The sequence below is a fragment of the Peromyscus leucopus genome, chromosome 20 (genome assembly GCF_004664715.2).
Source record: "Peromyscus leucopus breed LL Stock chromosome 20, UCI_PerLeu_2.1, whole genome shotgun sequence".
NCBI lineage: Eukaryota > Metazoa > Chordata > Mammalia > Rodentia > Cricetidae > Peromyscus > Peromyscus leucopus.
The window spans coordinates 44,827,097-44,844,194 of NC_051080.1; the positions used below are offsets into that span (position 1 = coordinate 44,827,097).

General features: G+C 48.0%; 1 protein-coding gene across 3 annotated transcripts in view; it reads left to right on the plus strand.

Moving 5' to 3' along the window:
• Window positions 1–9,522: 9,522 nt before the first annotated feature.
• Grhl2 (grainyhead like transcription factor 2) overlaps window positions 9,523–17,098 on the plus strand; it is a 136,607-nt gene continuing 129,031 nt past the window's right edge. For 2 of the 3 annotated variants that reach the window (XM_037197732.1, XM_028857200.2), the window contains exon 1: window positions 9,523–10,947. In XM_037197732.1, the coding sequence (XP_037053627.1) occupies window positions 10,928–10,947 (20 nt within the window). In that variant the 5' untranslated portion in view covers window positions 9,523–10,927. The remainder of the gene's footprint in view (window positions 10,948–17,098) is intronic. The other variant, XM_037197733.1, reaches the window with a different exon arrangement.

The following is a 17,098-nucleotide window of genomic DNA, read 5'->3' on the forward strand; positions in this document are numbered from 1 at the left end:
TCCCAGTACTTGGGAGGCAGAGGCAGGTGGATCTCTATGAGTTCGAGCCCAGACTGGTCTAAGGTGTAAGTTGTAAGACAGCCAGGGCTGTTACACAGAGAAACACTGTCTCAAAAAACAAGCAAACAGAAAAGAAAAGAAATAAAAAAAACCAATAATACCTTTTTGGACATTTTTGCGCGCGCTCTCTCTCTCTCTCTCTCTCTTTCTTCTTCTTCTTCTTCTTCTTCTTCTTCTTCTTCTTCTTCTTCTTCTTCTTCTTCTTCTTCTTCTTCTTCTTCTTCTTCTTCTTCGACAGAGCCTCACTATGTAACCCTGGCTATCCTGAAACTCACTATGTAGACCAGGCTAGCCTGGAACTCACAGAGATTCACCTACTTTGCCTCTTAAATGCTGGTTCTGAAGGTGCCCCTCACCTTCCATTCTTCAATTCAAGATTTTTGGCTGTACTCATACTTGTGATTTAAAGGTCCCAAATGTCTCTTTTCATCTGTAGCCTTCAAACCTCACCCAGGCCACACTGGACCTCACACCAATGAGGTCTCCTTGTGTGGAATAGCACAGATGGATTTGGGCAATCAGGGAAGTTAGGGGAGCAGGTAGGTTGCTTTATCTATATTGGGAATTGCTGAAGGTCTTCAAACAGAGAAGGACTGTCTCATGCAATCTGGTTGTTTTTCCAGGTTGAGATGTTTTCAAGATTTTGAGACATTAGCAATAAATCTGCCTCGTTAAAAAGCAGAGGGTACATTCTGTTCTCTAGAAGCTGCCACGGTCTCTGGGTTCTTGTTTTGGCATTTTATCTTGGGTAAATGTCATCTTCTTCTGTTTCTTTATAGCTGATGACGATAATAATAATGGCCTCCCCGATGGAGAGAGCCACTCTGATCAGCAGGACAAGCGGTCACATCAAGGATGGCAGTGCAGAGGGTGAACTCAGTCTCAAACCCCAGTGCCTCTCAGGCTGAACTTCTTCCAAGGCCTTCCCCAAATCCTGGATCCTCTGTGAAACCAGTTTTTTTTTTTTTTTTTAAAAAGATTTATTTATTTAGGTATTTTAGGTATATGGGTGTTTTGTTTGCATGCATACACATCAGAAGAAGGCATGGGCAACCACTGGACTACATTTAGAGAAGATTGTGAACCTCCATGTGAGTTCTGGGAATTGAACCCAGGACCTCTGGAAGAGCAGCCAGTGCTTTTAACCACGGAACCATCCCTCCAGCCTCTATGAAACCATCATTTATTTATTTAATTTTATTTTGTTGGTTTTCTGAGACAGGCTTTTGCTGTGTGTAGCCCTGGCTGTCCTGGAATTTGCTCTGTAGACTAGGCTGGCTTCAAACTCAGATGTCTGCCTGTGCTGCCTGAGTTCTGGGCGTAAAAGCCAGCGCCACCATGCCCAGCCCCAACACACTAACTACAAAATCTATCCCACCTCTGTACTGTTTGTTTTCCTCATGTATCCCATGGTGACCTCCAGCTACCTGTGCTCCTCCCCATGCAGTGAGGAGGACCCTGGGCTTCTGATCCTCCTGCCTCTGTGTCCCCGAGACCTGGAATTACACGTGTAAGCCCCCACATCTTTTTGAAGGGATATTTCTTATACTAATCTGTAAGCTGGTACTCTGGGGTAGGAAGAAGGAGATTTGTGATGCTTACTGATGTCTTTGGGATGAGAATGCCTTTTCCCTTCTTCCCGCCCTCTCTAGCTCCCTTCTTCCCTCTTCCTCTCTCTCCTTCCTTCTCTTTTCTTCCTCTCTGACTGGGGAGCACCCACACATCAATATTTGCAAATAGATTTTTGTTCCAAGACTTCTAATTTATGCAAGGAAAAAATCCTCTCATCTCTTGCCTTGGGGGTGAGGCATGGGCGGTTGTAGGTATAAACCTGGCTCCAGGCTCTGAAGCTGGGAGGAGGAAGCTAGGAGATGGTATCGCCTTAGTTAGCATGCGACCTTTCACTTACTCTCCTTGTTACAGACCTAGTGTTTCAGGTCCTGATGTACCTCGATTGGGAAGACTTCCTCCTTCAGGATGCCTAGAATGCACCGGCATCCTGCTGCTGCAAATGAGTGAAGGTGTTTCCAGCTGGGTTGAAAGCAGCTCTGCCCCCCCAACTGTGACAGCCCATGGAGAATCAAGAGGTTATGAAGGAGCTGTTGAGATGGTAAAGACACTGGATGCAAAACCTGGTTATCCCAGTTCCATCCCTAGAACCCACTTGGTTGAAGGAGAGAGAGAGAGAGAGAGAGAGAGAGAGAGAGAGAGACAGAGACAGAGACAGAGACAGAGACAGAGACAGAGACAGAGACAGACAGAGAAGAGTAAAATGCAGTTACCTGGATGGGAACAAACCCATAGTACCATAGCACAGATGTCTCTATGAGAAGCGATTAGGACACAGCCTTGTGCTCACTGTGGAAAGACCTCGTGAGGACATGAAGATGGTTTCCTATAAGCCAAGGAGACAGGCTGTAGAAGAAACTCATCCTGCTGGCACCATGACCAGACTTCCACCCTCCAGCACAGAGAAAGTCCATACATTTCTGCTGCTTGGCTTCTGTGTGTGAGTTTTCTAACTCACCCAGACAGGAGCTTTTCTGGGTGGGAAACCACCAGTTTTACAACTTCTTGTGTGTGGTATGACTGGTGGTGTTTTGGTGTCAGGGACCGAACCCAGTCTCAAGCATGGTAAAGGTGTATGTTACTTCTGAGAGACACTGCTTTTCTGGCTTACAAACTTCAAACAAAGCTTTGGAATCTGTTTCCCTGGTAGCAGCCCTTCTGGTCACTCTAAATGACCTTCAGTGACAGTTAGATACTTGATCTTCTCGGCCCTTCTGAGGTTGTATACAATAAACAGCCTGGATCCTCAGTGTCCACAGACGTTCACATTCATCTTTCTGATGCTACAAGATTGATGCCTCTTCCTCTAGTCACCTTCCAGATTCCAAATTTCTGTCATCTCTCCTCTCACATGTCCTCTCTGAGTCTAATACCAGCAGGTAGTTAAGAAATAACGAAGGCAGCTGAAGAGATCGCTCAGCAGTTAAGAGCACTGGCTGCTCTTGCAAAGAATCTGGGTTCAATTCCCAGCACCCATGCGGTGGTTTACAACCATCTGTAACTCCAGTTCCTGACACCTTCTCTGACCTCTGTAGGTACCAGGCACACATGTGGTGCACATACATAAATGCAGGCAAATACCCATGTATGTAAAATAAAATAAAATAAATCTTAAAAAAAAAAAAAAAAAAAAAAAAAGACAGCCGGGCGGTGGTGGTGCACACCTTTAATGCACTCAGGAAGCATAGCCAGGCAGATCTCTGTGGGTTTGAGGCCAGCTTGGTCTACAGAGAGATCCAGGACAGGCACACACACACACACACACACACACACACACACACACACACACACACACAAAGGACAGAAACAGAAAAGATAAACATGTATTTTGCTGTTACTCTGTGAGGTGCTAGGGATTAAACTACCCTTGCACACCCTTAGCACAGGACCATTCTTTAGGATAAAGGGTTACCAATGGCCAGCTCTAGCAGCTGAAATACTTGTCCTCCTGAGGGTGACACCCAAGACTCACTCCCCCTTTGGCTGATGAAGTGGTCTCAGCATTTAATGTCCATTGGGTTGCGTTATAAGTCCCGAGGTTAATTTCAGATTCTAGTCTTTCAGGTACATCTTATTCTTTACAATGTTTGTTCTTGAAGATGATAGCCAATGGAACAAGTTAATTTTGTTTTGTTTTGTTTTGAGTTTTACATTTGTTTATTTAGTGTGTGTGTGTGTTGTGTGTGTGTGTGTGCATTTGCTCACACTATAACATGCTGTGAAAGTCAGAAAACAGCTTTCAGGAATAAGTTCTCCTCTGCTGTGTGGGCCTCAGTGGCAATCGCCTTTGCAAGCTGGTGTTTTCCAGTGCAAACAGCTGGGAGAGATGACTGTCTCTCGGGGATGTGCTGTGTGCTTAGGTAACACACAGCAAGCAGACTTGCTTGACTCAATCTTCAGCCTTTAAACACTGGGTTTTTCTACTGTAACATCTGTGTCTCCAACTCCCTATGAGAGATTCTCCATTATAAAATGAAAGGTTGGCCAGGGCATGGTGGTGCACGCATTTGATACCAGCCCTCCGGAGGCAGAGGCAGACTAATATCTGTGAGTTTGAGACCAGCCTGGTCTACATAGGGAGTGCCAGGGTAGTCAGAGCTGAGTAGATAGAGAGATACTGTCTCAAAAACAGAAAGGAGGAGGAAGAGGAAGAGAAGAAGAGGAGGAGGAGGAAGAGGAAGAGGAGAAGAGGAAGAGGAAGAAGAAAAGGCAGCACAAATGCTAAATAATACTAAACCTTTAAGAAAATGGCATTTGAGCTGGGCAGTGGTGGCGCACGCCTTTAATCCCAGCACTCGGGAGGCAGAGCCAGGCGGATCTCTGTGAGTTCGAGGCCAGCCTGGGCTACCAAGTGAGTTCCAGGAAAGGCGCAAAGCTATGCAGAGAAACCCTGTCTCGAAAAACCAAAAAAAAAAAAAAAAAAAAAGAAAATGGCATTTGATTTTAACAAATGTTACAAATGATTATGTAAATTGTAGTAGTAATCAATGTAATTGCTTTAAAAGAAACTTTAATTCTTTTTTTTTTTTTTTTTTTTTTTGGGTCTGTGTACTCCTGGCTGTCCTAGAACTTGCTCTATAGATCAGGCTGGACTTGAACTCAAAGATCCGCCTACCTCTGCCTTTTGAATGCTGTGATTAAAGGTGTGCGCCACCACTGCTTGGCTATTACAGATTTTTTTTTTAAAGCAACCACCAGAGTCTATACTGTGCTGAAATCCTAATGTTATGATGAATACTGTGGTGAGTTACAGGCTCACTTTCTCCATTTATATATCTATCTGTTCATTCATTCATTCATTCATTCATTCATTCATTTTTGATATGCTAAATGTTCTACTTAAGGACAGTGACCAGTTATCAAATAAACAAGCCTAGGGCAGGAGTGGCTTCATCCACATAGGTATAGCCCACACTAACCAACCCCCCCATGCAGTGCCCAGTGCGTGCAGTGCCCAGGTGTGCAGTGCCCAATGTGTGTGCAGTGCCCAGTGTGTGCAGTGCCCAGTGTGTGCAGTCCCCAGTGTGTGCAGTGCCCAGTGCGTGCAGTGCCCAGTGTGTGCAGTCCCCAGTGTGTGCAGTGTCCCCAGTGTGTGCAGTGCCCAGTGAGTGCAGTGCCCAGTGTGTGCAGTGCCCAGTGTGTGCAGTGTCCCAGTGTGTGCAGTGCCCAGTGCGTGCAGTGCCAGTGAGTGCAGTCCCAGTGTGTGCAGTGCCCAGTGTGTGCAGTGCCCAGTGTGTGCAGTGCCCAGTGAGTGCAGGGCCCAGTGAGTGCAGTGCCCCATGCGTGCAGTGCCCAGGTGTGCAGTGCCCAATGTGTGTGCGGTGCCCCCAGTGTGTGCAGTGCCCCATGCGTGCAGTGCCCCATGCGTTCAGTGTCCAGTGCATGCAGTGTCCAGTGTGTGTAGTGCCAGAGTGTGCAGTGCCCCAGTGTGTGCAGTGCCAGTGAGTGCAGTGTCCCAGTGTGTGCAGTGTCCCCAGTGTGGCAGTGCCAGTGAGTGCATTCCCAGTGAGTGCAGTGCCCAGTGAGTGCAGTGCCCAGTGTGTGCAGTGCCCAGTGTGTGCAGTGCCCCCAGTGAGTGCAGTGTCCCCAGTGTGTGCAGTGTCCCCAGTGTGCGCAGTGCCCAGTGCATGCAGTGCCCAGTGAGTGCAGTCCCCAGTGTGTGCAGTGCCCAGTGTGTGCAGTGCCCCCAGTGTGTGCAGTGCCCCAGTGTGTGCAGTGCCCAGTGTGTGCAGTGCCCAGTGAGTGCAGTGCCCAGTGAGTGCAGTGCCCCCAGTGAGTGCAGTGCCCCAGTGTGTGCAGTGCCCAGTGAGTGCAGTGCCCAGTGAGTGCAGTGCCCCCAGTGTGTGCAGTGCCCAGTGAGTGCAGTGCCCAGTGAGTGCAGTGCCCCCAGTGTGTGCAGTGCCCAGTGCGTGCTGCTCCATTCTGTCTGAAAGCTGCACTTCTGTGCTTCTCGAGATCTAACATAAGCGAGCATGGGGTGGGCTTTTGACAAGCAGCTTGCTGCTCACCTTCTTGAGTTTGGGTGAGCTGGTCACTTTACGTTCCTGATAGGCACCTTGTGATAAGATTTGATGTTCTACACAGGGACCACATTTGGGAACCACTGTGTTAATGTAAGCATTTATGGATAAAGATATAAGCAGAAAAGGACTGTTTCATAATCTGTGAGGCAGAAACTTGCAGATTTATTTAACTCATGTGTCTAAGGAATCCAGATAATTGGGTGATAAAGACTGATTTATGACTGACATCTTCCATCTACTATTATTATCATTACTATTATTCTGTGGATAGGTGTTTTGCTTGCATGTAGGTCTGTTCCTTCAGAGGGCATTGGGTTCCCCAAAACTGTATAGATTGCCAAGAGCCTCCATATGGGTGCTGGAAATTGAACCTGAACCTTATGCAAGAACAGGAAGTGCTCTTAACTGCCGATCCATCTCTCCAGCCCCATGAAGGACAAATTAAAATGATCCGTTTGAAAGATTTCCTTCACCTAGTCCACCCAGTGGTTAGTCTATCTGAGGAATACCAAATTATCTAATCAATGTTGAGTCATTAGATGTCAGAAGAAAGGAATCTGATCATTATAAAACAGCAAAAGAAATAACTAGCCATGAAACTTATTATTATTATTGTTATTATTATTATTATTATTTGCTTTTATGTGGTGAACAGACACATTTAAAGCTGGCAGACCGACCCACGATGATTCCCCCCCCCAAAAAAAAGACAGTAAGAGATCATAAAAGGATAATTTCACAGGAACCAAGACTATGAAGGAAAGGCCATCAGCAAAAGAGATTTCAACACACTTCTCCACGATGTGATGGGGACAGTTCTTCATGGCTTCTGCTTCAGTTCCTGCCCTGACTCCTTCAGGGACGGCCCATGGTGTAGAAATGTAAGATGGAATAAACTCTTTCCTCCCTAGTTACTCTTGGTCACGGTGTTTATCAAAGGAATAGAAACCCCAGCTAAGAGTGGTGGAGAAGAAAGTGGCTTAAGGATACACCTGAGTTACACGTGAATGCTCACAAGGTCAGTGCGGCTAGACTCAGCTGTTCTGAAAACACAGGATGAGTTGTCCTTGGAGATGCCTGAGGCCACCATAGGGGACCCTGGCAAGGAGACTCAGGATCCTGGGGGTATGGGAGACGAAAACAGCTAAATCGGGGTCCAAGCAAACGGCAACTGGAGGCATTGGATCGCTTGTCTTCAGACCTCTTACTCTCCATTCATAGACGAGACTAAGACCACAGAGACCCCAGGGGTGCAGGTGGGTTTGCTCTGGGGGGTCTTGTTGTACAGTACTCCGGAGGGAGTTATCTCTTCACGGGACTGCACCCCACAGGTCAGACTCTACATATCTCTTCTTTGGGCTTTTTAGTTTCTTACAAGAAATATTTTCAGACTCCCTGTCCTGCCCCTGGCAGCCCCCAGGAAAAACACTTATCCACCATCCCCACAAGGACAGGAGTAAGAGCCCTCCAGAAAAGGAAAGAGAGGGGAAGGCTGCAGGGCGGCCCCCCAGGCCTTCCGAGAACGACTTCTGGACATCACTCACCTGGTGAATGCTCCAGAGTGCAAGAGACAGCGGATTTCTCCCAACTCCAATAGTTCCAAGGAAAAGACCGCAGGTCCACCAGGCAGCAGACGGGCTCCCCACCTCCCCAGGGATGCTGAAGAGTTCTCAGGACCTCACTCTTACCTGGAGTGTAGAGTGACAGGCCTGCAGACAGCTGTGCCATGGGGGCATGGAAGCAAACTCAGAGGAAGCCAAGGAGAGGTAGGAAACTCTTGTAATAAATGATACCTCAAAAGACAGGGAAAAGTATTGTAGCCTCCTGGTCACAGAATTGCATTTAAAAAGTAGCAAGAACTATTGTATTTAAATTGTATTTTAAAAGTAACAAAACCATTTTAAGAAATTGAAGAGTTCTTTTTTTTTTGTTTTGTTTTGTTTTGTTTTGTTTTCCATCCTAGAACTCGCTTTGTAGACCCGGATGGCCTTGAACTCACTGAGATCATTTGCCTCTGCTTCTCAAGTGCTAGGATCAAAGTCATGTGCCACCGCTGCCCAGCAGAAGAGTTCTTTTTTATTTTACTTCTTAAAATTAATTTTCTTTGTTTATTTTACATACCAACCACAGTTCCCCCTCCTTCCTCTCCTCCTGTTCCCTCTCCCCACCTCCTTTCAATGTCCCCAACCCATTCCTCAGAAAGGGTAAGGCCTCCCATAGAAGTCAACAAAGCAACATCAAGTTGAGGCAGAACCAAGTTCCTCTCCCCTGCATCAAGGCTGATCGACGCATCCTGCCATAGGGAATAGGTTCCAAACTTGTAGAGTTCTTAAAATAGGTAAGGTGTAGCTTTGTGGTGGCAGCTCATGCCTTTAATCCCGGCACTCGGAAGGCAGAGGCAGGTGGATCTCTGAGTTCGAGGCCAGCCTGGTCTACAGAGCGAGTTCCAGGACAGCCAAGACTACACAGAGAAACCCTGTCTGGAAAAACAAAAACAAAAACATCAAGGTGTGGTGATGAATGCCTGAGCACTGAGCAGGAGGACAAACATATTTGAAACCAGACTTGTCTACACAGCTAGTTCCAGACCAGCAAGGACTACATAGAGAGGCTCTCGCTCAAAACAAAATAAACCAAAACAAAAAGGAAAATACCATGTGCCATGGGAAATGAAAAATAAATGCTCAAAGAAGGCAGGACTGAGAGCATGGTGTGTCCCAGCATGACACCTCACCAGTGGGTCCATAAAACAGCTCATGTTGGTAGGATTAGGAGGTCAGGAGTTCTGCAGGTGTGTTTTGGGGAAGATGGAATTAGGGTTTGACATTTCGGAAAGTAAATTTTACAGTCACTTGATTTATCCACTATAGAAACATATCGGGATAGGTTCATAATAAGCTAAATAAAAGGTTAAAAAAAGAGTTTGTAAGAAAACAGTCACACAACACCAGTGGGCACTGTTATCACTAAACTTGCACAGACACTTGCTTCTTAGTCCCTAAACTGAGAAGGAACCGTGTTGAAGATCTGAAGATCTGGAACCGGAAGGTGAGCGGGTCAAGGCGCTAACACCTCATGAAGGGAGCAAGGGCCCAGATCATTTTGTTATGGACACATCAGAGATAGCACAATTCACTACCGGGAAATAGGGAAGAAATCACAGAACCAGCAGCAGCAGTGGCATGTCTGCAAGGGGTACCATGTTAAAACACAATGTTTTTAAAGTACATGTGTGGGTGCTTATATCATTATTTTTAAAAAGAATAAAATTATGAAAGCCATTCGCTAAGAGTGGAAATAAGGAACAACGAAATCTAGTCTCGTAATTTAATTCCCAGGAAATAGGTGACCTGCAAAGGTTAATATAGAAGTTGTATCAAGTCCGTCAGCTCCAGAGTTAACTTGAAGTAACATGTGGCAAAGCTTTCCACGCCGCCCTGTATTTCCAGAATCCGCATGTACGGGCTAGATCCCTGTCATAAGTCCCACCAATACTTTACTGTGGTAGCAGCGGTTATAAATTACACCTGGGCTAATTCGTGCTGTTCCCAACCAGGAGAAGAGAAACCGCAGAAAACAGTCAGTTTCGTCCGGCTTTGTTCCCCTGGCAACCATATTAAACTGCACGGATAAAGCACCTTTGTAGTAGCTGCTTCTATTGAATTACAATGTAAATGTTGATGCTTGCCCAGAAATGTCAACCGGCGACAGGCTTATGGAACAGATGGAGTAGTTTTTCCGCAGCGCAGGAATCCCAGGCTGCGGAGAGATGAAGAGGTGAGCCGGGCCATCTTAAGAGTCTATCCAAGCGAATCTCCGTTCTCCATCAAAGCCTCGCCGCACTTCCCTAGGTCCAGCTCGGGAAAGGCTGCCCGCCTATTTGAAAACTGAAAACGACCTGCTATCTTCTATGCATCAGGGCACGAAAAGAGCTTGTTGTGGATAAGAATGCTAAAAATGCAATTACGCAACGGAGCCGGCAAGCCGTCTCTTTCCCGCTCTTAGCATACGGTAACTCTAGTCCCTGACTCTTCAGCCTTCGCACAGCTCTCGTCCAGCGGGTGTCAAGTGGCAGGTGGTGCACTGCCCATTTGGTTCCGGGTGGCTTGTTGATTTCTGGGTTCAGCCCTCGATCGTCCTTCGGTTTGACCCACAGCACCCGGTGCCTGCAGGTGGTGCTCCCCGCCCCTTCTCTCCCATCGCCTCTCCCCAGCCCCTAGTCAGGGAGGGAGCAAGGCCCGAGTGGGGAGAAGCCCTCTCGGCAGAGTCGCCAGCGTGCCAGCGCTCCACTCGGGGCAACTTCGCAGTGAGTTACCTGCACTTGGAGCAGGGCCTTACCTGAGCGCGCCTCTGCCAATGGCAGCTCACCTGAGGGAGCTCCGCAGCCAATCACAGCGCGGCTCGGCCCTCGGGCTTGTACCCTTTAGTGAAAGAATTCAGCGCCTTGCGAGAAAGTTACCTGTGGCCGCCCAAGTCCGCCACTTTCCGCTCTGTGTCTGCCCATTGCCACGATCCGGGAGGACTCCGCGCCGCCGGGCCGCCTCCGAGCGCGGGCCCCATGTGAGGGCCCCCCCCATCCCACCTTTCCGGCTAGGTGAGGGCGCGAGCGAGCGGGCGAGCGAGAGTGGTGAGGGGGGACGAAAGCAGAATTACCTGTAGCTCTTGTTCTGCCATCTCGGGCGCTCTCACACACCTTCACCTGCACAGACTTGAAAGTCCAGTTTCACCAGAGGCTGAGGCTCCAGGAAAAGGGGAGCGAGTTCATTGGATCAAACATGTCACAAGAGTCGGACAAGTAAGTGGATCGCACGCGCCGGCGGCCGCTGCCGCTGCCACTTTGGGCTGACGGCAACTGGTTTGTTGTGTTTTTTTTAAGTTGCTATTGTTGGTTTTTGTTTTTGTATTTTTTTCTTTCTTTTTACTTTTTTTCTTTTTGGTGGATCCAGACCCTCTCGGATTATCTTTCTACTCCGATTTAGGGGAGAAAACCCGACATGAACGTGAATGTTTAATACCCTCTTTTTGGGCCTGGCTAGTAAACGTGGGTTTTCTCCGCTTCCTCCCCGACGAATGACCTCAGCTCCCACTGCCCTGACCGGACGAACCCTTGGGCACTGACTGAGATTTTGGTGGACGGTGGCGGGAGGCCTGTAGTCACCCCTTGCCTGGAGGTGCTCCCCAGCCTTGGACTTCCTGGACCGTTTGGAAGTTCAGCCGTCCTCCTTCGATTAGGCCAAAGGGCCTGCTGGAAAAGCGGTCTGGGCCGCTTTTGTGTGCGCTCAACAAAGGGCTTTTATGCGAACGCTGACACGGCCATCTTCCCCACTGGGGCGCCCCGGGGTGCGAGCGCGCTCCGCGTGGGCCCCCGACGGGAGCGAGGCGCGGGCAGGCCGCAATGGAGGGGCCCGTGGGTGTGCCCGCGCCTCGCTCCCTCCCGCCACAAACGCATTGTTCGGTCCCCCCACGCAGGTGCGGGGCAGCAGCTCTGGGAAACGGGGAGACTGATTTGGAGGCCCGGTACGAAGGGGCACCCACACTTTGGCCAGGCTCCTGCGCCCCGACGTCGCAGGCTCGTAGGCGTCCGGTGACTGCGCGGCCCACTGCTCGGAGGCCGCCACCTCGGGCATGGGGCTCGATCCGCCCTCACCGAGGCTATCGATGGAAAAGGGGGACCGCGGGGCGCGGGGACTCAGGATACTCTGCCACCTGGACCGTAGCTCCAGACTGGCGGGGAGCTGCGGCGTGAGCCGCGGGGCGCTGGGCCTGGTCCGTCGCGGTCCCCGCCTTGGGGACGGCTTTGTGCAAGCCGGGGGAGGTGGGGCCGAGGGCGGGCGCGGGAGGGAGCCGGAGGTGGGTCCCGCTGCCCTCCTTCCATTTGGTGGCGACACTTCCTTCCCCCTCCTCCCCGGGCGTCCCAGGCCGAGAACTGGCTGCGTCCTATTGGAAGTGCTCAGAGGCCGCCCTTTTGCTGTCCCTGGTAACTTTACCCTGCTGGTGTGGCCATTCCAAGGGGACCTTCCTGAGAGTCTCCACCGAGAAGAGCACAGGACCAGTCCCAAGTTGAGGGACTTGGAGCAGGGGAAGGTGGCGGGAAAGCCTGACTGACCTGAGTTGGGATGGAAGGGGAGGGCCAGCCTCCCTAGTAAAGTCGCGGGTCTGGCCGATCCAGGACGCCTGCTGCCACTTAAAAACCTACTACGGTCGCCACCCTTTAAGATTTAACTGCTAAGTCCATAGGGGAGTGGAAGAACAAATGTTAGAAACTCGGCCAGGGGCTAGACCGTGAGACACGGGTGGGAAAGCGGTTGATTGTAGGAGACATCCCCACCCACATCTCCACCGCCACTTTAGCTTTCTTGGTAGTAGTAGGAGTCAAACTTAAGTAACCCAAATCCAAGGCAATAATAACAACGTTTGGTTTTCCGGGTTTTTTTTTTTTTTTTAATTATTTTTTTATTTTCGTTTGTTTTGAGTTTGGTGTAAAAAACCGGCTGCACATTTACTTTAATCGCACAATTAACATTTAGCTTGACTGCTTAGTTTTGCGGCACTACATGAGTCAAACGAATTAAGAATGAAAGTGGATGAGTATTTATTTTCCCCAAGTTATACTTAGCACCAATAGGGATAATTTATTCACTATTGAGTCTAAGTACTGAGTACTAACAATCTGGTTTAACGAGTATGTATTACCTAGTTTTTATGGCTAATGTCTATCTAGAATTACACGAGCATTTAATGAAAGTAGCTTTTATCTAGTGGTTCTGGGGATTTCATTTTGCATTCTGGGCAAACTAACTAATGATACCACACTCAGACGTCCTTTGCTTTCTCTGCTCAAACAGTCAAAGTTTGAAGTAGTCCAGGACTTGTGGGTCACTTCTGTGAATCTGAGATTCCCTTTCTCTCTTTTTTTTGAGACAGGGATTTCTGTGTGGCCCTGGTTGTCCTGGAACTAGCTCTGTAGACCATGCTGGCTTCTACGGCTGTCTCTGCCTCTAGAATGCTGGGATTAAAGACGAAATGCCCCGAATTTTCTTAATGTTGAAATTCTACCGGGCCCCTGCAGGGATGGATCAGCGTTGATGAGGCATTTGATGGAGTTGAGACTCCAAGAGAAAGTGCCTCAATAGCTGGCTGAGGCTGCCATTCGCCTGTGCAAGGGAGAGGTCCCGAGCTGCAGCTTGCAGTCTTTCCTGGTAAATCGGCCCTCGGAGGCCTGCCTGTGTTTTCTGGAAACGCTCCCCCAGAGCAAACTCTTAGAGATTAAATTACAAATCCCAGTGAGGTGCAGGTAATCTTTTTAGATTGCACTAGGAAGGTTTTTCTAGTTAGAAAGTTTGGCCTAAAGATGGATCTTTTTATTATTTATATCACTGTTTACTTATATATTTATTTCGTGTGTGTGTGTGTGTGTGTGTGTGTGTGTGTGTGTGTGCAGTTATTGTAGCTTGCACACAGAGGTCAGAGGAAGACTTGAAAACATTGGTTGTTTTCTTCCATGTGGTTTCTGGGGTGTCAGACTTGGCAGCAATCACCTTTACCTTTGAGCCCTCTCCCGGGCCCATAGTCATCCTTTTGCTGGTGACTTTTCAGGTTGAAATGTTCTGCCTTGTATGTTCCGCAGTGCTGATGTTATCTCTTCTTAAAGAAAAAAAGGAAGAAAAAAAGAGGACATTTTGTCTCTCCGCGTTTTAAAATGTTCTGTTCTCCCATCTTAAACCTTTATGACAGTTGATAATCTGTCAACAGTGTGTTTGTAAGCAAGGCTCTGTTCCTTTAAGAAACTCTCCCTTCCAGGCATGGTGGCACACACCTACTCCAGTTTTCGGGAGGCAGAGGCAGGCAGATTTCTGTGAGTTCAAGGCTAGTACAGAGCTAGGGCTACACAGAGAAACCTTGTCTTGAAAACAACAACAACAACAACACTCTCCCCAGAGGTGGTGGCAGGTGTCTTTGTGAGTTCAAGGCCAGCCTGGTCTACAGAGCTAGTTCCAGGACTTGCAGAAAATGTCTCAAAACAACAAAAACCAAACCAAAACAAAACAAAAAAAGAAAAAGAAAAGAAAAAAAAAAGAACTCAGTTATTTTACTGCCAAACTGTATAATATACATCAAGAGAAGACACACTCATGTGCATATGATAATTGATTTCATATGGGTATTTTCATAAGCATAAAAGCATGCTTTCTAGTTTATGTACTGCTTGCAGTATAGTAATACTGTTACAAGAGGAAACAGAGACGCATGAAATAGGCCATATCCACAAGGGGCTCACACTACAGCGGAGGGCAAGCCAAAAATGGACATTAATTTATGACAGTACCTGGGAAATGCCTAAACAACAATAGTTTTAAAAACAGTTAAAAGCAGGGCAGTGGTGGCGCATGCCTTTAATCCCAACGCTTGGGAGGCAGAGCCAGGCGGATCTCTGTGAGTATGAGGCCAGCCTGGTTTACAGAGCGAGTTCCAGGACAGGACAGGTACCAAAACTACATAGAGAAACCTGTCTCAGGGGAAAAAAAAAATTGTTCCACCACCACCTCACAATTCATGATTAATAATACCCATTTCCCCTATTTATCCTTATCTACCCGCTACAACTATAGTCATTTTGTGTGTTTTAGCTTAAGGAATTGACTAAATACATTTAGCTAAAATCTCCTTTATTTTTTATATTCATTTGGCTATGTTAAACATCTTTTGGGGTAAAAAAAAAAATGCCAATAACTTATCGTATCTCCACTATACCAGTACAACTATGTATTAATTTTTTCGCCTCAAATGTATCTTGAGATCCAGACATTGAGACTCACTGGTGCTTAACATATGTTAGGAGAACAAGGTCAACCAATTGAGAAGTAAAAATAATGAATTAGGTGAGCACGGGTGCTTGCTGGAAGCCACTCATGAAAGGGGTGCAGATCCGGGAGGACGCGTTTCACAGAGCGTCAACCTGTGAAGAAAGACGTGCAGGAAACAGGGATGGCGCCCTGAAGATTCCAGGAGTAGAAGACCTTGAGGTGAGCATGCGCAGGAAGTGAGTGAATGAGAGCGATAACAGCAGCTAGCAAATCAATGCAAACGCTCTCTGTTGATCCAGACACAGGCGTACTAGGTAACAAAATTGTGCTAGAACAGGGCAGTCAGGAAGCAGCCGCCAGTGAGTAAATGATCTCCTGGCACTCCTGGGTTTACCACTGAGGGGGGAGCGTTCCGTTCCTCTACAGAGGGCCGAATCGTGCATGCATACTTGCTATTACAAAGTGAGCAGATGTGCACACAGCAGAAGGGCCCCGGGTCAGAGCTGAGGCAGAGGGACAGAGTGCAGGTGGAGGTCGCCAGACAAGCCGGTCTCTCCCAACTCCGGATCTAGCCTACCGCACTCTGGGCCTGCTCAGATCTAGGACATTAGCCTGTGCCAGAGACTGCCTTGTCTTCTTCCCTTGCTCTCATTCGATTCTGCGAACTGCACCCATCAGAGTGCTTGGATTTGTCAAATGCGTCTAGAGGAAACCGCTGCACACTGCTTTGATGGTGTCCCATCACCCACCGAGTGAAGTGACCCACGGGCAAGACTGATTTACCTAAAAAAACAAAAACAAAATGTTGGTCAACACTACCAAAATACAGCCTAAAAAAAAAAATCTAGGAATAAATTATGTTTGTGCTTAATAATAGGATTCCCCACAGAAATTCTTGAGCGCCCTTCCTTCTTAAGCTTGTCTGATGGTTCAGGCAAACCAACCAACCGCCTGAGGCAAATGATAAACCACAGATAGCCCTCAGCCCTTAGAGGTGTCCTGTTGCTCCTGACCAATCAGGAATCTCTATAGAAGCTTTGACCCAGGCTTTACTTGATTATTGGATTAATAATGGAGCTAATCCTTTCAACGACCACTTTACACTATAAATGCAGAATCTGGAACTTTAAATGCTCGCCAGCGCCGCCTCCTGCTCTACCCTAGCTGCCTCTGCTTGGGCGGCTGCTGATATGATTTTAACCGGATGCAAGAATTCCCAGACCTCCCCCCGGGGTTGTTTGCTCTCATTGTTTTGCTAAACTGTGGCTTAGGGAAGAGTGTGTGTGTTGGGGTCATTTTGACAGCTCACCTGTTTACAGAGCTGCTAAAGACCTGTGTGAAGTCTCTCAAGCCCCTCCTGGCCGGGGCCTAGGTGGACGGACTTGAGTAAGAGGCCTGTCTGCTCCTCTCTCATTTTACACTGTAGCTCTTCCTCAGGGTTGTCCTCTTTTTGAATTTACAGTCTATGCTTCCGGCTCAGAGAAGGTAAAGGGCTCTTGTGTGGTGCTGGTCCCTGCAGAAACAGCTGCTCCAAATGCATGCCATAGGTTTTCTTCCGGGGCTCTTGGAAGTTTGAAGTCTGACCATGACAGATGTGCTGGAAACCGACCACAAAGTCCAGGCTGCCGAAAAGCGCCCGGGCCCCTCCAAGCAGGATTGAAAATAAGTCCTAGATGACAAAGCCTCACTATGTAGACCAGGCGAGCCTTGAATCTGAGGCCCCCTGCTTCAGCCTCTAGTGCGGTGCTGGAATTAGTGACGGGCACCACCGCACTAGAGTGGGATTCACCAGTCCTCCCAAAGCAGAAAGGACAATTTGTGAAAGTAGCCAGGAAACTCAGACGCAAAAGGAGCATTTAAATCATAGTAACTGAGCCCAAGAACTCTGAGATGGGCGATTCTGTCCGTGCCCGAGATAAGGTTTACTTTAGGGTGAGTTGTTAAATTTACTTTTAAAGAATTCTTAGATAATCAGGCAGTTTTTTCAGTTCCCTTTCATGACTCTGTTCTAACCTGGCACATACGTTTTTCTCCCCATTCCCTCCTTCCTTCCATCTCTCCCTCTTTTGTTTTTTGAAATAAGTCTTCCACAGCTCAGGCTAGCCTCAAACTCAGGAGCTAAGGATAAGCTTAAACTCCCGA